The following is a 22,362-nucleotide window of genomic DNA, read 5'->3' as shown; positions in this document are numbered from 1 at the left end:
GCCTACAGAGCAGGAGATTTGGGTTAGATCCCTGGCTTAGGAAGATCTCCTGGAGAAGGTAATGGCTACCAAATCCAGTTACCTAGAGCCAGACATCCTGGAATGTGAAGTCAAGTGGGCCTTTGGAAACATCACTACAAACACAGCTAGTGGAGGTTATGGAATTCCAGTTGAGCTATTTCAAATCCCAAAAGATGCTGTGAAAGTGCTGCACTCAATATTTTAAAAGAATAGAGAAATAAAAATATGTATATAAGATAAATGATTTGCTTATGTGTTTCTTAAAACAGTTACTAAATTAGCTCATTTAATAGCAAGGACAGATAAGGAGAGATAAGGAGAGATGAGGAGAGATAAGGAGAGATGAGGAGAGATACCGAGAGATAAGAAAACCTTCCTCAGTGATCAATGCAAAGAAATAGAAGAAAACAATAGAATGAGAAAGACAAGACATCTTTTCAAGCAAATTAGAGATACCAAGGGAACATTTCATGCAAAGATGGGCTTGAGAAAGGACAGAAATGGTATGGACCTAACAGAAGCAGAAGATATTAAGAAGAGGTGGCAAGAATACACAGAAGACCTGCACAAAAAAGTTCTTCACGACCCAGACAATCACAATGGTGTGATCACTCACCTAGAGCCAGACATCCTGGAATGTGAAGTCAAGTGGGCCTTCGGAAGCATCACTCTGAAAAAAGCTAGTGGAGGCGATGGAATTCCAGTTGAGCTATTTCAAATCCTGAAAGATGACGCTGTGAAAGTGCTGCACTCAATATACCAGCAAATATGGAAAATTCAGCAGTGACCACAGGACTGGAAAAGGTCAGTTTTCATTCCATTCCCAAAGAAAGGCAATGCCAAAGAATGCTCAAACTATCGCACAATTGCACTCATCTCACATGCTAGTAAAGTAATGCTTAAAATTCTCCAAGTCAGGCTTCAGCAATACGTGAACTGTGAACTTCCAGATGTTCAAGGTGGTTTTTGAAAAGGCAGAGGAACCAGAGATCAAATTGCTATCATATGCTGGATCATCGAAAAAGCAAGAGAGTTCCAGAAAAGCAACTATTTCTGCTTTATTGACTATGCCAAAGCCTTTGACTGTGTGGATCACAATAAATTTTGGAAAATTCTGAAAGAGGTGGGAATACCAAACCACCTGATCTAACTCTTGAGAAACCTGTATGCAGGTCAGGAAGCAACAGTTAGAACTGGACATGGAACAACAGACTGGTTCCAAATAGGAAAAGGAGTATGTCAAGGCTCTATATCGTCACCCTGCTTATTGAACTTCATGAGAAACGCTGGGTTGGATGAAGCACAAGCTGGAATCAAGATTGCCGGGAGAAATATCAATAACCTCAGAAATGCAGATGACACCACCCTTATGGCAGAAAGTGAAGTAGAACTAAAGAGTTTATTGATGAAAGTGAAAGAGGAGAGTGAAAAAGTTGGCTTAAAGCTCATTCAGAAACAAAGATCATGGCATCTGGTCCTATCACTTCATGGCAAATAGATGGGGAAACAGTGAAAACAGTGGCTGAATTTATTTTGTGGGATTCCAAAATCATTGCAGATGGTGATTGCAACCATGAAATGAAAAGATGCTTACTTCTTGCAGGGAAAGTTATGATCAACCTAGACAGCATATTAAAAAGCAGAGACATTACTTTGTCAACAAATGTCCATCTAGTCAAGGCTATGGTTTTTCCAGTAGTCATGTATGGATGTGAGAGTTGGACTGTAAAGAAAGCTGAGCACTGAAGAATTGATGCTTTTGAACTGTGTTGTCGGAGAAGACTCTTGAGAGTCCCTTGGCCTGCAAGGAGATTCAAACAGTCCATCCTAAATGAGATCGGTTCTGGGTGTTCATTGGAAGGACTGATGTTGAAGCTGAAACTCCAATACTTTGGCCACCTCATGCGAAGAGCTGACTCATTTGAAAAGACCCTGATGCTGTGAAAGATTGAGGGCAGGAAGAGAAGGGGACTACAGAGGATGAGATGGTTGGATGGCATCACCGACTCAATGGACGTGAGTTTGAGTAAACTCCAGAAGTTGGTGATGGACAAGGAGGCCTGGCCTGCTGCAGCTCATGGGCTCCTAAAGAGTCAGACACGACTGAGTGACTGAACTGAACTGAACGTTCATCTTATCTATATCGTGCTTTACAAAGCATTCAACAAGCTCCATTATTTTAAAATTATGTACATTAATTAATAATATTCCAATAAACTGAAGAATGACAATGTCTCTAGCTCCCTGGTTTTCCAATTGATGATAAAGTTTAAAACAGTCCTTCTAGACAACTAGAATATGTACACTAATAAGTTAACAAAGCATTATATTTGATAAAAAATAAAATAAACATATAGAAATGCATAATTGCCAATCTTTATATGAAAGTGAAAGTGTTACTCTGTCGTGTCCTACTCTTTGTGACCCCAGAACTGTAGCCTGCCAGACTCCTCTGTCCATGGGATTTCCCAAGCAAGATTACTGGGCTGGGTAGCTATTCCCTTCTCCAGGGGATCTTCCCAATCCAGGGACCAAACCCAGCTCTCCTGCATTGGAGGTAGATTCTTTACCACCTGAACCACCAGAGAAGCCCATATTTATATAATGTTATCCATATTTTTAAAAGTTGATCACTTATCTAAGTTAACTCATAAATATACTAGCGCTATAATTCTCAAAACTAGAAATTTAAATTGCAAGGTCAATCTTGTTAAAGGGATAATGGTTGGATTTATTGGTAAGTTAATGTAAGATTGAATTCATATCTGAATTTGACTTGATGGATTGGATCTTTTAAGAACTTGACATAGTGATGAGGTTTCTCTTTACTCTCTTTAGAAAATGTCAAATTTTAACAGCTTACTATGTTTTTGAAACTTTGCATTTAGATCCCGTTGATGAAAATATTGTCCACTGCACATCTGTAAATGTGCATACATCTGTGATTTGTGTGCAAGTTTATTTTCAATACATTTTTAATGTTTTCTTGTATTGCAACTTTCAATTTTCTACTTTTATGAATATTCTAAAAAAATTGAGCCTGTTTTCTGCCCTTCAGTAATGCCCAACACATCTCACTTTAAGCAACCATATAAAAGTCAAGCAAGTGTGAAGACTAGAAATAGTACTTCTTAATGATGTGGGAAAGTATCTATAAAGCTATTTAAAATGGTCTAATATAATAGGCTCAGATAACAAGGTCATTTATGTTATTTACAAATCAGTAATTTTTAGCAAGTCTTTAGTAAAGAACTGTTTCCTAAAACTTCACTTAAACATCCTAAAGAAAAACTGTCATCTGAGGTCTGTGGATTGGAAGAAGAGATAATGGGCCTATAATTTCAAAATATAATGATAACATTGTATGTGTACAGTAGAAATAATATTATAGGTACTTAAATTTTCTCTTCATTGTGCATGTGTGTGTGTTCAGTGGCCAAGTCTTGTCTGATTCTTTGGAACTCCATGGACTGCAGCTTGCCAGGCCTCCCTATCCCTCACCGTCTCTCTGAGATTGCCCAAGTTCATGTCCGTTGAATTGGTGATGCCATCCAACCATCTCATCCTCTGTTGCCCTCTTCCCTTTCTGCTTTCAATCTTTCCCAACATCAGGGTGTTTTCCAGGGTGTCAACTTTTCTCATCAGGTGACCAAAGTACTGGAGTTTCAACTTCAGTATCAGTCCTTCCAATGAGTCTTCAAGGTTGATTTCCACTAGGATTGACTTGTTTGATCTCATTGCTGTCCAAGGGACTCCGAAGGGTCTTCTTGGCACTCTTCCTTGAAAGCATCAATTCTTTGGCACTCTGCCTTCTTTACGGTCAAAATTTCATGGCCTTAAATAACTAGAGGAAACATTATACCCTTGACTATACAGACCTTTGTCAGCAAAGTAATGTCTTTGCTTTGTAATACACTGTCTACTTTTGTCAGAGATTTACTGCCAAGAAGCAGTTGTCTTCTAATTTCATGGCTGCAGTCCCTATCTGCAGTGAAATCTGCCACTTCTTCCACCTTTCCCCCTTCCATTTGCCATGAAATAATGGGATAGGATGCCATGATCTAGTTTTTTCAACATTGAGTTTTAAGCTGGTTTTTTTTTTCACTCTCTTCTTTCACTGTCATCAAGAGGCTCTTTAGTTCCTTTTCATTTTCTGCCATTGGAGTAGTATCATCTCCGTATCTGAGGTTGTTGATATTTCTCCTAGCAATCTTGATTCTAGCTTGCAACTCATGCAGCCTGGCATTTCACATAATGTGTTCTGCATGTAAGTTAAACAAACAGGGTGACAATACCTTGTGGTACTCCTGTCTCAATTTTGAGCCAGTCAGTTGTTCCATATAAGATTCTAATTGTTGCTTCTTGACCAGTATACAGGTTTCTCGGGAGACGGGTAGGATGGTTTTCTATTCCAATCTCTTCAAGAGTTTTCCACTGTTTGTTATGCTCCACAGAGTCAAAGACTTAAGCATGCTCAATAAAACAGAAATAGATGTTTTTTTTTCTGGAATTCCCTTGTTTTCTCTATGTCCCAGAAAATGTTGCCAATTTGAATTCTGGTTCCTCTGCTTTATTAAACCTAGCTTGAACATCTGGAAGTTATTTGTTCACATACTGCTGAAGCCTAGCTTGAAGGATTTCTAGTATAACATTACTAGCATGGGAGATGAGTGCAATTTTCCATCAGTTAGAACATTCTTTAGTGCTGCTTTTCTTGGGAATTGGGATGAATATTGACCTTTTCCAGTCCTGTGACCACTTATGGATTTTCCAAATCTACTGACATATTGAGTACAGCACTTTAATAGCATCATCTTTTAAGATTTTAAATAGCTCTGATAGGATTCCATCACCTCCACTAGCTTTATTGGCAGGAGTGCTTCCTAAGGCCCACTTGACTTCACACTCCAGAATGTCTGACTCTGGGTGAGTGACCACACCATTTTAGTTATCCAGGTCATTAAGATCTTTTTTGTACAGTTTTTTTCTGTGTATTCTTGCAATCCTTTCTTGATCTCTTCTGCTTCTATTAGGTCTTTACTGTTTCTGTCCTTTATTGTGCCCATCTTTGCATGAAATATTCCTTTGATATCTCCAATTTTCTTGAAGAGATCTCTAGTGTTTCCCTTTCTGTTGTTTTCCTCTATTTATTTGCATTATTCATTGAAGAAAGCCTTCTTATCTCTCTTTGCTTTTCTCTGGAACTCTGCACTCAGTTGGGTATATCTCTCCCTTTCTCCCTTGGTTTTCACTTCTCTTTTTTCCTCAGCTGTTTGTTAAACCTCCTCAGAAAACCACTTTGCCTTCTTGCATTTCTTTTTCTTTGGGATGGTTTTGTTCACTGCCTCCTGTACAATATAATGAACCTCTGTCTATAGTTCTTCAAGCACTCTGTTTACTAGATCTAATACCTTGAATCTATTTGTCCTGTTTGTCAATTTGACTGTATAACCATAAGGTTTTTTTTTCTTTTGTTTTTTTTTTCATTGTACCAGACTGGACAATTGGTTTTACTGCTTTTTCAGTTTAAGCCTGAATTTTTCTATAACCAGTTGACGATCTGAGACACAGTCAACCTCAGCTCTTGTTTTTGCTGATGGTATACAGCTTTTCCATCTTTGGCTATACAGAATGTAATCAATCTGATTTTGATATTGAGCATTTGGTGATGTCTGTGTATAAAGGCATCTCTTGTGTTGTTGAGAAAATGTGTTTGGTATGATCAGTTTGTTCTCTTGGCAGAATTCTGTTAGCCTTGCCCTGCTTCATTCTGTACTCCAAGGCCAAACTTGCCTGTTATTCCAGGTATCTCTTGACTTCCTACTTCTGCATTCCAATCCACTATGATGAATAGTACATCTTTTGTTTTGGTGTTAGTTCTAGGAGGTATAGTAGGTCTTCATAAAACTGATCAGCTTCAGCTTCTTCAGCATAAGTGGTTGAGATGTAGACTTGGATTACTGTGATATTGACTAGTTTTCCTTGGAAATGAAGGAATATTATGTCCTTTTTGAGGTTCCAAGAACGGCATTTCGGACTCTTTTGACCATGAGGCCTACTCCATTTCTTCTGTGTGATTCTTGCCCACAGTAGTACCTAAAATGGTCATCTGAATTAAATTCACCTATTCCTGGTCATTTTAGTTCACCAATTCCTAAGATGTCAATGTTTATTTTTGTCATTTGCTGCTTGACTACGTCCTATTTACCTTGATTCATAGACCTAACATTCTAGGTTCCTATACAATACTGTTTATTAAAGCATCAGATTTTACTTTCATCACCAGACACATCCACAAGCATTCAGCTATCCAAAAATCCTCATTATAAAACAAAATAGACATTTTAGGACTTACGCCCAAATAATGATTGAGAATTTCTCAAGTATTTATTTAAAACCAGTTTCACAACAATTTAAAAACATGTTAAGAGTTTTCTACTTTAACTGGAAATATTATAAGCCACTAAAATGTTAAGCCTAAAACAAAACATTGTTTTATCTTTGTCAACAGGATTTAAAATTCATGTATTTTTGTTTAAAAGTAGTAATTTAGTTAATAGTACATGCTATCATAATCTTTTTTCATATTTTATGCTTGTGGCATTAGTCTTGCAAGGAAAAGACTCCTGTGGTGTCTGAAGTTGCTTATGAAACTAGCTTGTAGCTACTGGTGAACACATACACATGTGAAAAAAATTGAAAATTATTTTTTAAACAAAAACTGTATATATCTCAAATATAACAAAAGGATTCTTAAGTGAGGAGTGGAGTGGTAGACACTATTTTCATAAATATGTAATAGAAGTTCTCAGTGCACTAATGTAGAAGATTCTATTTTCCAAAATATCCCAACATTATTTTCTACGTTACATACTTTTCCTACTGCTGCTGCTGCTGCTGCTGCTGCTGCTGCTAAGTTGCTTCAGTCGTGTCCGACTCTGTGCGACCCCACAGACGGCAGCCCACCAGGCTCCCCCATCACTGGGATTCTCCAGGCAAGAACACTGGAGTGGGTTGCCATTTCCTTCTCCAATGCATGAAAGTGAAAAGTGAGAGTGAAGTCGCTCAGTCGTGTCCAACTCTTCGCGACCCCATGGACTTAAGCATACCTGGCCCCTCCGTCCATGGGATTCTCCAGGCAAGAGTACTGGAGTGGGGTGCCATTGTCTTCTCCGACTCTTCCTACTATCTTATTTCAAGATTCCCCTAATTGAGGGTTGGGGCCTATAATTCTCCCGTTGAGTGTAAGCAAGCTGAAAATATGGAGAAATTATACTCTGTGACTTTTAAGACTGGGTTTAAAAAGGCCATACAGTGTCTAGTTATCTGAGGATGGTTAGGACCCAGCCATCATGCTATGATAAAGCCAAGCCATACAGGAGAGTTATATTTATGGTTCTGGCTGATACTTCCAGCTGCAGGATCAACCACTGCACGTGTGGGTGAGGAAGTTCTTAAGGTATGAATAGGAATTCATATTATGAATTCAGGTATGAATTTTACCAAAATGAAGATAGTCATTTGTGGGAACTCCTAAATCACTCTCTAGTCTTAATTGAGTATTAAATAAAAATGTTAAATATATATAAAACAATATAAAATAACTGAATAATGAAGAAAATGTTTTTAAATAACTAAAAATGAAAACTTTATGAAAACACATTGTTCATAAGGGAAGATTCTGTCAGAATAATATAAAATGAAATTGAAGTGTGTTTTTGAGATTGGGGTTTATATTTAAAATGGGAAAAATGAAAATATCCAAGTTAAGTAGATTTTCTGATGTTCCTGAATTTAAAAATTGCAATACATTAATTAGAACTTTATTCATACTCTTCAAACAGTTTAGTAATGTTGAAATATATTTTAAAGCCATTTCTTTGTATGTTAGATTCACATTTACTTTTATAATATCAGTGCATTCAGTAACATTCTGACATGGTTTTGTTGAACACTCATTGACATCAGTTTCACGGTCTTGACTGAGGAATCCTTTTGGGCATTTCCAGGTGTATGCTGAGCTTTTATTTTGACTAATTGTTCCTTTCCAACAAGGCTGAGAAACACAATATTTCAGTGACTTCTTACAGAATGGAACTTAAAAGATCACACACATACACACACACACACACACACAAAGAAAACATGAACATAAACATGTAGCAAAACTTCACAAAGAAAGCCTCTAGAGCTCACAAAATCTTCTGAAACACATTCATCAAGATATAATTTATGCTTCATAGAATTCAAACATTGCAAATAGATAATCCAATAAATTTGCTAGTATATACAGCTATTGAACCACCAACAGGATCCTATTTTAGCTCATCTCCATTACCAAAAAAGGGCTGCTAGTCTCCAATTCCAGCCTCAGGCAATGATTAACCTGTCTCTACACATTCAACTTCTACAACCATAAAAATGGAATGCTATTATATATTGTGTTTTGTGATTGGTTTCTTTTGCTTAGAATACAGATTTTGAGGATTTTTCATGCATATATCAGTTCCAATAATTTGGCCACCTGATGCAAAGAGCCAACTCATTGGAAAAGACCCTGATGCTGGGAAAGATTGAGTTCAAGAGGAGAAGAGGGTGACAGAGGTTGAGATGGTCGGATAGTATCACTGACTCAATGGACATGAGTTTGAGCAAACTCTGGGAGATAGTGAAGGGCAGGGAAATCTGGTGTGCTGCAGTTCATGGGATTACAAAAAGAGTAGAGCCCAACTGAGCGACTGAACAACAACAATATCACTATTTTGTCACTCTTTATTGTCAGAAAGCAATTCAAAATATATTCGATATAATATTTAGTTTATTCATTCAGAAGTTGGCAAACATTTGGGTTGTTTCCACTTTTTAGCATTTTTATTGAGATGTAACTGACATAACATTATATTAGTCTCAGTTGTATAACATCATGATTCAATGTATGTATATATTGTGATATCATCACCACTGTAAGTCTCGTTAACATTCATCACTGCACACAGTCACTGCTTTTATTTATTTATTTTTTCCCTCATGATGAGAACATTTAATATCTATTCTCTTAGCAACTAAATTTTATGAGTAACTAATACACCGGTGAGTATTTGGGTGGATAAATATTTTTAGTAGCTCTTGCATAGATATCTAGCAATGAAACTGCTGAGGTGTATTGCAGTTGTGGCTCAGCTAGTAAAGAATCCACCTGCAGTGCTGGAGACCTGGGTTTGAGCCCTGGGTTGGGAAGATCCCCTGGAGAAGGGAAAGGTTACCCACTCCAGTATTCTGGCTTGGGGAATTCCATAGACTGTATAGTCCGTGGGTTCGCAAGAGTCAGACACGACTGAGTGACTTCCACTTTCATTGTAATTTTATGTGTAACTTAAAAAAAAATTGTCAAATAGTTCTGCAAAGTAGATGTGCCATTTTACCTTAACACTAGCAATGAATGGAATTCCTATTGCTTCCCATTCTTGTCAACATTTAATATTGTCCATTTTCTTACACCTATTCTAGTGGGTGTGAAATAGTATCTCAATTCAATGTGTATTCCCATGAGAATAAAGATTTTGAATATTTTCTCATGTTTGTATATCTTTTATAATGGCATTTCTCTTCATATATGTATACCTTTTAAATTGTGCTATTTATTTTCTTATTGAGTAGTGAGTGCTCTTTTCATATTCTGAATACAGTTTTGTTATTATATATGTGACTTGCAAATATGTTTTGCTTCTCTTGCATTGACTTTTTATGAAAGTGAAAGTGTTAGCTGCTCAGTCATGTCCCACATTTTGTGACCCCATGGACTGTAGCCTGCCAGGATCTTCACTGCATGGGATTTTCCAGGCAAGAATACTGGAGTGGGTTGCCATTCCCTTCTCCAGTGGATCTTCCCTACCCAAAGATCCAACACTGATCTCCCTTATCACAGGCAGATTCTTTACGTCTGAGCCATAGATCCACAGGCCGAGTGCTATAGGCGCATCCATGCAGACCCCACAGACTTTTCATATTCTCAGTTAATAACTTTTGGATACGAAAAATTTTGTCTTAAGTAAATCTAAGTTATCATTTTTCTTTCATTTTATTAAGTCCAACTTTCAACTTTTCTTTTATATATCATGGTTTTGTTATTTATCTAAAAACTTTGTCTAACCAATAGTGTAAAGATTTTTTTCTTATGATTTATCAGATTTTTAAAGTCATTTTAGCTCATAATTTAGAGCTATAATCCATTTGAGTCAAATTTTTGCATTATGTTGATATAAAGATATAAGCTATATATATGAAAAATGTTTTATTCAATATATATCAAGAGATACAATGCTTTACAGGTTGGTATGTAATAGTCCTGAGAAATTTTTTTGAAAATACTGTTCTATTTCTATTCAAGTGCTTTTTTCACTAATGTGAAAAATCAATTGATCATAAACATGAGTTGACTTCTGTCAAAATGGAGTTCTCATTCTCTCACAAGTCTGTGTAATTTTGGCAGTCAGCAAACTTTTTCTTTTTTTTTTTTCAATCCTGTATAAAGTTTTGTATAAGCTAGTCAATTTCTTCAGAAAATCTTGCAGGACTATTGATAGACATGACAATGAACCAATATGTTAAACTGGGAATAATTATCATCTCAACAATATGGAATTCCAATCAATGAATACACAATATCTCTCCATTTGATTAGATATTCTTTCATTTCTTTTCCAATGTTATGTCATTTTCAGTTAAATTCTTGCATTTATTTTAGTTAAATTTATACCTAATCATTTTATCATTTTGATACTATTAGAAAATATAATTATTTTTTACTCTTATTTTTGAAATTTTGTTGGTAGTATTCTAAAATACAATTAGTATTTGTATTTTGTCTTGTATCCGTAAAACTTTATAAACTCAGTCACTAGTCTGGTAGATCTTTTCTGCATTTCTTAGTTTTCTATATATGAAATTATGACATCCGTTAATAAAGGTAGTTGTATTTCTTCCTTTTCAGCCTATATGTTTCTTATATCTTTTTTCTCTCTGTCCAAGCCTGGAACATCTTGTTCAACCTTGATTAGATAGTGAAAGTGGCTATCCCTGTCTTTTTCTTGTTCTTCAAGGAAAATCTGCCAGCATCACTTCATTAGGGTAATGCTAACTAGACAATTTTCACAGATGCTTTTTATCAGGTTGAGAGAATTTTGCTCTCTTTCTAAGATATTTTAGAGGTTTTATAATGAATGTGTGTTGGATTTTATCAGATAGTTTTTGCCCTGGTTTTGTGTGGTTTTGTTCTTCATTCCAGTAATATGGTGTATTACATTCATTAGTTTTTAGATGTTAAATCAGTTTTGCATTCTTGGGGAAAAATATTCCACTTTGTCAGAGAACAAAAATATGCTTTTTCTGTTTTGCTCATATTTTGTTGAGGATTTTCAGTGTATATTCAATAATGAAGTTTTGTACTATTTTTGCCTGCCATTTGTATGAAGGTAATATTGTGTTCAAAATTCTCCCCTTCTCTTCTACTTTTTGTACATTTTGCAAGGATTATGATTAACTATTTGCAAGTTGGCATCGATTTTCTATTTCCTCTTGAGAAAATTTTAGCAATTTACATCTTTCCAAATTTGTCCATTTCATTTAAATAGTCTAATTTCTTGGCCTAATGGTGTTCATAGTATTTCCTTATAATACTTTTAATTTTGAATGATCATTATTTATGTCTCCACATTAAATTCTGATTTTGTTAATATTTGTCTTACTTTGTTTATTTCTTGATCAGTCCAGCTAAAGCCACATCAGTTTTGTTTTTCTCAAAGGAAAAAAAACACCTTTTTTTTCCATCATTTTTTTCTTATCAGTTTTAATGATTCTTGCATTAATCTTATTGTTTATTCAGTTGTTCTTCTTTGTATAGTTATTTAAGGTAGAAACTTATAATATTGATTTAAGAACTATTTTTTTCTTTTTAATGTAGGGATTTAGAATTATAGACATCCTTACAAACATTGTTTTAGCTGCATTTCATAAATATTCATGTGCTGTGTATATGTGTATTCAATTTTAGTTTCTTCTTGACTCAGGTTATTTTAGAAATATGTTTTATTTCCAAATGTTTGGCGTTTCCTCATAATTTTTTGGCAGTCAATTTCTCATTTAATTCTATTGGGATTGAAGAGTGTATATCATATGATTTTTTCCTTCAGATTTATTGTGAGTGGTTTTGTGTCCACAATAATTTATATTGTGTATTGTCCACGATCATGTTTATATTATACAATGTGTATCAACAGCAGAGTTAAGTATCTGCACACTCAGCACTGAATGTAACAGGATACTGAGCACTCCTTAGAGCCTGTGCCTTAGGAAAGGCACCTGCCTTCCTCTAGTCCCTACCCTAAGATCACGCAGAAAGAACAAATCATGTAGCCATGATAAGGCCCAAGTCTGGTAGTTTGACTGTAAATTTCATGAGACCGGATAAACAAACACCTGTTTCATTGCAAAGTTGAGAGGCCTTTGTTGGATTCCTTTTGGCACGTTGTTATTAGGCACCTCCTAGTGGCAATAAAAGGTACCTGCATTACTGGCCTGATATCCCTTGCCATCCCTGGCGGCTCAGAGGGTAAAGCGTCTGCCTGCAAGGCAGGAGACCTCGGTTCGATCGCTGGTTCAGGAAGAACCCTGGAGAAGGAAATGGCAACCCACTGCAGTATTCTTGCCTGAAGAATCCCGTTGACGGAGAAGCCTGGTAGGCTACAGTCTACGGGGTCGCAAAGAGTCGGACACGACTGAGTGATTTCACTTTCTTTCTTCTTTCACTTTCTATCCCTTGCCATAACTGTTAAATCCTGTATTTCAAAAGCAAAAACTATTCTTTTATTCCCTGTTTTGTAATGAATGAGTTTCTGAACAATTAATACTTGCTAGGAAGAGATGAATGGAGAAACATTTTAATTCTTGTTAAAAATGGCATAATTGTTCTCCAGAAATTTTCTACTGAAATTCAAAAAAATTTATACTTCAAGTTCTTAACTTTGTCAACCAGACACTATGTAACCCAAGGCCAACAAGCATACAACATGTTCATTGAAAAAAACCTCTGTATAAAACCAGTTAATTTTTATGTGAACAAGAGTATCAAGAAACAGCTACAAAAAGTTGTTATTTAGCAACAGTATACAAGCCAAAAGAAAAAACAAATGAACAAAAAAAGCAACCAAAACAAAAACTCACTTAAAAGATATGATATCAATTAATTGATAATTGATTTGGAGTTTGAATTCTGTAGCCAATTCTGAAGTATAAAGGCAGCATAAAATGTTGAATGACCCAATCATTGACATTATTATATTAAAATAACTCAGTTTCTAATTTCAGGGCATTAGTACCTGAGCAATTATTTTGTTTGCAAGGACAAGAATAAATATAAATTCCTCAGTATTGTAATGTAATGTATCCTATTGTAATTGTAATGTATCCTATTAATTATAAGGAATGACAGATGATTATATTTAAGATATCAATTTTAATTAACATCATGGTAAGATTTTGTTTGAATGATACTACCTCTTATGTGTGTATTTTAGAAAATCTTTAAGACAAACTTGGAATTTATAAAAGGTCATTATTATCCAGTTTTATAATTGAATTTTAACTTAAGAAACTAGTTTTACCAGATGTTAAGCAGCTTACAACATGTCATATAGTCGCTTAGTTAATGGTGGACTAGTAATAAAAATGCATGCATTCTACCTAACCTATTATAATTAACCGGAATATATGCCTACTAGATTAGTTCTGTAAATAAAGATAGCAGGGCATGAAGACACAGAGCCAAAAGTGGCCAGAAGTGTTGAGGAGGAAGTCAACAAGATTGCCAGCTGAAATCTCACTAAAGACAGCCGCGATTTTGGGGACAATGTGGTGGAGACAGTAAGTTCAACTATTATTCCAAAGTTTTCCTGTAATTTGAAACCATCTCACATGCCATATGTGTTCTAGCCAATGAGATTCCAGTAAAAATTCAAGGCATTCAGTTCATGTCAAAGCCTTTCCATCTCTCGCCTTTCTTGCATGGGCCACTTGGAAGCCATGTGTGCCAGTTGCTGCACCTAAAATATTTCAGGAGGTTGAATCCCTGAGTCTCTACTTGGAAAAACTTACCAAGAGATGGGAATATCAGACCACCTGACCTGACTCTTGAGAAATCTGTATGCAGGTCAGGAAGCAACAGTTAGAACTGGACATGGAACAACAGACTGGTCCCAAATAGGAAACGGAAGACATCAAGGCTGTATATTGTGACCCTGCTTATTTAACTTATATGCAGAGCACATCACGCAAAATGTTAGGTTGAATGAAGCACCAGCTGGAATCTAGATTGTGGGGAGAAATATCAATAACCTCAGATATACAGATAACACCACCCTTATGGAAGACAGTGAAGAAGAACTAAAGAGCCTCTTGATGAAAGTGAAAGAAGAGAGTAAAAAAGTTGGCTTAAAGCTCAGCGTTCAGAAAACTAAGATCATGGCATCTGGTCCCATCACTTCATGGCAAATGGATGGAGAAACATTGGAAACAGTGGCTGACTCTATTTTTTGGGAATCTTGAGAGGACTTGATATACATGCTTATTCAACTGCTATAGCAGATCAGGTTGGAAAACAGAGTTTGTAGAATGTTTCAGTTGATATTTACTGCTTTTGGTAAGACGGTAAATACACAAAAGAGATAGATATACTATAGATAGTCTGCACATAAATAAAATAATAGATATATTGAAAATATTGGGGAACACTATTTAAGAAGAAAAATAAACTATGACTATTTATGGACATGTGTTGGTAGAGCCTAGAATAGATGGGTTGTCTTTCTGTTTCTTCAATGTATTAAAGTGTTTTCATGAGTTTCCATGTGAAAATAAACTCCTTTAAATCAAAATATGGAGCATTAAAAAAGCCTTTCAATATAAAAAGAATTATTGGAGGGTAGATGAAAAAGCAGGTGATGTATATTTTAATTTTAGACTAATGAAAATACACATATAGCCATGCACATATAACATACATAACCCAAATAATTTAAACTAGGATATTAAGCAGACATCCTATTTAATTAATATAAAGTATATTTTATTTAATGCCAATGATAAGGGGTTTCTAAGAGCAAACTAGTTTCTGCTATTCTAATAAGGTGCATATATTCAAAAAAATCACAATATGTGGAAGATCATTTTACACTGCTATGCTCTATTATTATTTCAGTAAGTTCTTCTGCTCAATCCTCTAATGAAGTGTCGAAAATTTCTAAAGTAACTCTGTGGAAAACAATGCACAGCAGTTAGTTGAATATTTTATTCACGTAAATTCACTTTAGACTACTTTCATGTAAGAATAAAGCTATTATACTCTGAGGATAGGCAACACAAAGACATCACCAAATAGAAGAATAATTTCCCTTTCATTCTTATGGGAAGAAAAAGAAATGGTTGCTAGGAGCTCTGCTTAAGAACAAGAAAAGTGAAATAAACAGTAAACAAGAGAACTGAAGAACAACAAGCTAACTTGTTGACTAATGTTTCGCTACAGCTTCCAAACTTTGTCACACTGAAGGACTGCTTCAAAATAAGAAAGGATATTTGATGCAAACATTTAATATTCATACATGTTAAAAGTCATTGTATGGAAAGATGATATTTAAGTGTCTCAGATAAACGGAAAATATATTTAAGTTATTCACTTTATGTGTGCTTTAAAAACGCCATTTAAATACTCTTTTTCTCATCTTATTAATTCCGTTTCAACCATGTGTTGCATGACATTTTAAGAGCTACTAACTTCGTTAAATTCCTGAAATGTGGCTCTCACTACTCTGAACTTCTACTCAAATCCGCACAACAAGGATTGAATCCACAACAATGAGCTGAATCCTTAATCTTTTCCTTTGTAGCAAGTATCTGTATTCTTTTGCTCTAAAAATCCAGAAAGTAATTATTTTAGACTTTGAGGGCTATGGTGTCTCTTGAACCACACAGTACTACTGTTTCATGGAAAAAGCTGTAGAACTATATGTAAATGCCTGAGAACAGTTGTGCCTTTGCTTGAATTTCTTTGATAAAAGCAGACAGTTTTTTAAATACACTTTATTAGTTGTTATTTTAGCAATTTTGTGATACAAACATTGCCATTATGCTCATTTATTATAGATTAAATGTTTATGCCCCCAACACTCAAATGTATATGCTGATACCCTACCCTAATGGGCTTCCCAGGTGGTACAGTGATAAAGAATCCACCTGCCAATGCAGGACACTCAGGAGATATGAATTTGATCCCTGGTAGGAAAGATGCCCTGAGGAAGAAATGGCAGCCCATGGACAGGGGAGCCTGGTGGGCTCCACAGGATCCCCATAGGGTCACAATGTGACAGACACACACAGCTGAGCACACACACACAATGCTACCCTAATGTGATGCTATTAGGAGGTAGGGCCTTGGAACGTAATTTGGATTAGATGTGCTCATGAGAATGGAGCCCTCACGAGTGGGGTTAATGATTTATAAAAGTCCTGAGAGCATTTTCTGCCTCTCTCTGTTGTCCACCATGTGAGGATATCAAGAAAAGTTGGCAGTCTGAAAACTGGAAGAGGACCTTCACCAGAACCCAACCACGTCCATACACTGATCTTGAACTTTTGGTCTCCAGAACTGTGGGAAATAAGTTCTTGTTGTTTTCAACTACCCAGTCTATGGTATTTTTGTGAGAGCAGTCTGAATTGACTGAGGCATCTATTGTGGGTGAGGTAACTGAGGCACAGGGAGGGTAGTCAATAAATACACCTATTCCTGTGTCATTCATCAGAAACTGAGTAGTGTCTGCAGGAAGCACAAAGTGCAAGACTGCATTAGAGAAGAATACAGAGATACATGAGTCACGCCAAGAACAAGTAAGTCACACAGGAACAAAGAGATGAGTGCTAAGTCACTTCAGTCATGTCTGCATCTTTGCAACCCTGTGAACTGAGCCCACCAGGCTCCTCTGTTCATGGGAATTCTCTAGGCAAGAATATTGGAGTAGGTTGCCATTTGCTTCTCCAGGGTAGTTTCCCAACCCAGGGATCAAACCTGCATTTCTGATATCTCCTGAATTGACAGATGGGTTCTTTACTACTAGTGCCACCTGGGAAGCCCTTAAAATAAATTGTCTCCCAATTTTCAACTTTGAAGTAGCAGGAAATAGAAATTAGGATGGTGTCTAAAATCCTTTGATAGTATGTGTGGAGGGTGTTGTTGTTGAGTCTTGAGGTCATGTCTGATTTGTTTGTGACCCCATGGACTATTGTCCAGGAGGCTCCTCTGTCCATGGAATTTTCCAGGCAAGAATACTGTCCTGAGTTGTCATTTCCTTCTCCAGGGAATCTTCCTGAACCTTAAAGGTTCAAACAGGAGTCTGCTTAATCTCTGAAATCACCTCAACATGCAAATCCCAGATAAACTTACACATTTCTCAAAGAAACTGATAAAACAGATAAGTGAAATCACAGCTGTGAAAAGTCAGTATTTCAAAAGAAGACTTGAAAAATAGGGTGATTTATTCACCCTTCTATGGAGCAGAGATACTGCTAGAAAGAGAATGAAATAAAAATCTACAACTTATGATTCATAAATCAAAATTAGTTATTTTCAAAATTAAAAATTAAAGCCAATCTTTTTAGTAATTCTTATCAAAAACTGGTGTCTCCTGCATTGTCAGTTAAACTCTGTACTGTTGAGGTATCTGAGAAGCTGTGTAGAGGGTGTGCATGCACACATGCTGAGTCACTTCAGTTGTGTCCTATACTTTGTGACCCTATAGACAGTAACCCACCAGGCTTCTCGGTCCATAGGATTCTCTAGGCAAGAATATTGCAGTGAGTTTCCATGTCCTCCTCCAGGGGATCTTCCCACCTTAGGGATCAAACTTGCTTCTTGGAAACCAAATCATATTCTGTTATTGTTGTCAAGACACTAAGTCTTGTCTGAATTTTTGCAGGCCCATTTGTTGTTCAGTCACTCAGTCATGTCCAAATCTTTGTGACCCCTTGGACTGGAGCATCCCCAGCTTCCCTGTCCTTCACCATCTCCTGGAGCTTGCTCAAACTCACGTCCATTGAGTCAATAGTGCCATCCAGCCATTTTGTCCTCTGTCATCCCTTTCTTCTCCTGCCTTCAATCTTTCCCAGCATCAGGGTCTTTTCTAATGAATTGACTTTTTGCATCAGGTAACCAATGTATTGGAACTTCAGCTTCAACATCAGTCCTTCTGGTGAATATTCAGGATTGATTTCCTTTAGGATTGACTGGTTTGATCTCCTTGCTCAAACTCGTGTCCAGTGAATTGATGATGCCATCCAACCAACTCATCCTCTGTTGCCCCCTTCTACCCCTGCCCTCAATCTTTCCTAGCATCAGGTTTTAGGTGTGCATTGAAGTGTGCAGTTTTAGGTTTGGATGCAAGAGACTAAGTACTATCTATCAGCCAAAGTCTTTACTTAATATGTGCAAGGTTTTTCTAGTAGAGAAGCTGTATTTCTAGTTAGAGAACTACTTTTGAGCAGCAACTAGTTGACATTAACAAAAAGAAAAAAGAAAAAGAAAAACAACCTGCCATTTATTCTAAAACTGTCAACCTCAAGCTCACAATTAGTGGATCTTCAATTAGATAGGAGAGTAAAGCCTCTACATATCTATTTTCACTTTCCTATTTAATCAAAGCCTTAAATGTTTGAACAGGGATCTGCTTAATCTTTTAAAGCACCTCAATATGCAAATCCCAGACAAACTTACATGTTTCTCAAAGAAACTGAGAAAACAGAGAAATGAAATCACAGTTGTGAAAAGTCAGTATTTCAGAGAACTACTTGAAAAATAAAATAGGGTGATTTTTTTCACACTTCTATGGAGCAGATATACTGCTAGAAGGAAAATAGAATAAAAATCTGCAATTCATGATCCATAAATAAAAAGGAGATTTTTTTCAAAAATAAAAGTTAAACTCAATCTTTTCATAATTCTTATCAAGTGATAGAATAGATCTACTTGATATTAAGAGCATTGAAATGGTGATTTATATATGCATATTTGATTATATGCATTGAAAGCATAATAAAACAGTTAGCAATTTTATGCTAGAAAAACAAATAATAATGTACCAAAATGATCACAGATAAATGCATAATGGATGGATATACTAATACATAAAGTCACCCAGCCATGTCCAAGACTTTGTGACCCTAAGGACTATACAATCCATCGAATTCTCCAAGCCAGAATACCGTAGTGAGTAGCCGTCCTCTTCTCCAGGGGATCTTCCCAACCCAGGGGTCGAACCCAGATCTCCCACATTGCAGGCGGGTTCTTTACCAGTGGAGCCACCAGGAAAGCAAATATACTAATAATATAACATAAATATAAATAAAGAACATAAATATAAAAAAATAAGTAGATAATTAAATTATCTAAAAGTACACATATCCTGAATTTTCTGAATTTTTGAAGTCTGTCAAAATTGAAAAATTAGATTCATTATGTTGTAGAACAACCACATTCAAAGAAAAGAATGTCACATGACATTTGAAATTTTCTAGTAGCCACTTTAAAAATATAACAAAATAAATGAAATTAATTTTAATAATACAGTTAATTTATCCCTATAGATCCCAAGTACAATTATTTCAATCATCATCAATATAAGATATTATTAACATTATATTTCACATTTTTTTATACTGAGCTTTGTAGTTAAATTGAGAAATATGTCTTTTGCACTTATCACTGTTAAGTGGCTGGTGGCTCTGTCTGGAGATCACATTTCTAGAGCACAGAAAAAAATATGAATGTTCCAGTTTCATCTCAGAAAATTATTCTGAGATTGAAGGTAAATAGCTTATGGAGCATCCAGTTCCATGCCTAAGGATCAAAGGATTTTGAATGAAATATGAGAAATTAAACTACATTATTACTGAAAAGTAGTAATAAAACATAACCAAGTTAGGTCTATTTAAGATTAAAATTCTGCTTCAATGACTACACTAAAGCCTTGGACTGTGTGGATCACAAAAAACTGAAAAATTCTTAAAGAAATGGGACTACCAGATCACCTTACCTGTCTCCTGAGAAATCTGTATGCAGGCCAGGAAACAACAGTTAGAATTGGACATGAAAGAACGGACTGGTTCAAAATTGGGGAAGGTATATCTCAAGGCTGTATATTGTCATCTTGCTTATTTAACACCCTGCAAAATACTAAGCTGGATGAAGCACAAGCTGGAATAAAGTTTGCTGGGAGAAATATCAATAACATTATGTATGTAAATAACACCACCCTTATGGTAGAAAGCTAAGAGGAACTAGAGCCTCTTGATGAAGGTTAAAGATGAGAACAAAACAACTGGCTTAAAACTCAACATTCAAAAAATTAAGAGCATGGCATTTGGTCCCATCACTTCATGTAAAATAGATGAGGAAAAAAAATGGAAAAAGTGATAGAACTTTTTTTCTTGGGCTTCAAAATCACTGCGCATGGTAACTACAGCCAATAAATTAAAAGATGCTTGCTCCTTCGAAGAAAAGCTATGACCAATCTAGACAGCATATTAAAAAGCAGAGACATCACTTTGCTGACAAAGGTCTGTCTAGTCAAAGTGGTGATGCTAGTGGTAAAGAATCTGCCTGTCAATGCAGGAGAGATAAGAAACTCAGGTCCGATTCTTGGGTTAGGATAATCTCCTGGAGGAGGACATAGCAACCACTCCAGTATTCTTGTATGGAGAATCCTATGGACAGAGGAGACTGTCAGGCTACAGTTTATAGGGTAGAAAGGGTTGGACATGACTGAAGGGACTTAGCACATACCACATGGTTTTTCCAGTAGTCATGTACGGATGTGAGAATTAGACATAACAAAGGCTGAGCGCTGAAGAATTGATGCTTCTGAACTCTGGTGCTGGAGAAGACTCTTGAGAGTCCCTTGAATAGCAAGGAGATCCAATCAGTCAATCCTAAAGGAAATCAGTCCTGAATATTCATTGGAAGGACTGACGCTGAAGCTGAAGCTCCGATACTTTGACCACCTGATGTGAAGTGCTGACTCACTGGAAAAAACTCTGATGTTGAGAAAGATTGAAGGCAGGAAGAGAAGGGGATGACAGAGGGTGAAATGGTTGGATGGCATCACTGATTCAATGGACATGCGTTTGAGAAAATTCTGGGAGACTGTAAAGGCCAGGGAAGCCCGGTGTGCTGCAGTTCATGTGGTTGCAAAGAGTCGGACATGACTGAGTGACAGCAATAACAATGAATATAATGTCACATCAATAGAATTAGGGTCCTATAAATTTGAGGGACAATAAAGTTAATGGTACTAAAATGGTCATCTCAAAATTTTTGATGAAGTAATTATATATTCACACACACACAGGAACACACAGACACAATTTCCTAAGACCTAGCTCCTATCTTATATCTTGTAAAAATAGTCATCAATCCAATCAGTTTGTTTATTTAAATGTGAAAGGTAGAGCAATAAAAAAAACTGAAAAGTAAGATTTTTTTGCATGATGATGCAAATCATTAAAATTTATTTAAGAAGAGCATCTATTAATTGAAAGACATTAGAGATTGAAAACTAAATAAGAGAATGGGACAAAAAATTTCTAACACTTATAACTACCGAATGCTGAGTATATCAGAAACTTCTTCTAATGAATAAAAGTATACAAAGTATATATGTGTATTTATATATTATGCTAATACTGTAAAAACTATATATACATAAAACAACTCAATAATAAAGGAAAAAGGGCAGATAGTTTCTTCACAACAATATATCAAATTACCAACTATTATTAGTAAAAAGAAATAAAATTTAAACCAGTAACAACATTCTATTATGTACATGCCAGAGGAAGCCAGAAAGAAAAACAACAATACAGTATACTAATGCATATATATGGAATTTGAAAGATGGTAACGATAACCCTATATGCGAGTCAGAATAAGAGACACAGATGCATGGAACAATTTTATGGACTCTGAGGGAGAAGGTGAGGGTGGGACGTTCTGGGAGAATAGCATTGAAACATGTATATTATCGTATGTGAAACAGAACACCATTCCATGTTCGATGCATGAGACAAGGGCTCAGGGCCGGGGCAATGGGATGACCCAGAGGGATGGGATGGGGAGGGAGGTGGGTGGGGGGTCCAGGAAGGGGAAGACATGTAAACCCATGGCTGATTCATGTCAATGTATGGCAAAAACTATTACAATATTGTAAAGTAATTAGCCCTCAACTAAAATAAATAAATTTATTAAAA

General features: G+C 36.0%; 1 protein-coding gene across 1 annotated transcript in view; it reads right to left on the bottom strand.

The window, feature by feature from the left end:
• EYS (EGF-like photoreceptor maintenance factor) overlaps nt 1-22,362 on the bottom strand; it is a 178,283-nt gene that overhangs the window by 24,696 nt on the left and 131,225 nt on the right. Inside the window, 2 exon segments of the mRNA XM_081530870.1 lie at nt 6,595-6,707; nt 7,931-8,118. Of these exon segments, the coding sequence (XP_081386996.1) occupies nt 6,595-6,707; nt 7,931-8,118 (301 nt within the window).

The sequence above is a fragment of the Giraffa tippelskirchi genome, chromosome 9 (assembly GCF_054371585.1).
Source record: "Giraffa tippelskirchi isolate mGirTip1 chromosome 9, T2T-mGirTip1v1.2.pri, whole genome shotgun sequence".
Classification (NCBI taxonomy): domain Eukaryota; kingdom Metazoa; phylum Chordata; class Mammalia; order Artiodactyla; family Giraffidae; genus Giraffa; species Giraffa tippelskirchi.
This window is presented reverse-complemented; position numbering and strand designations above follow the sequence as displayed.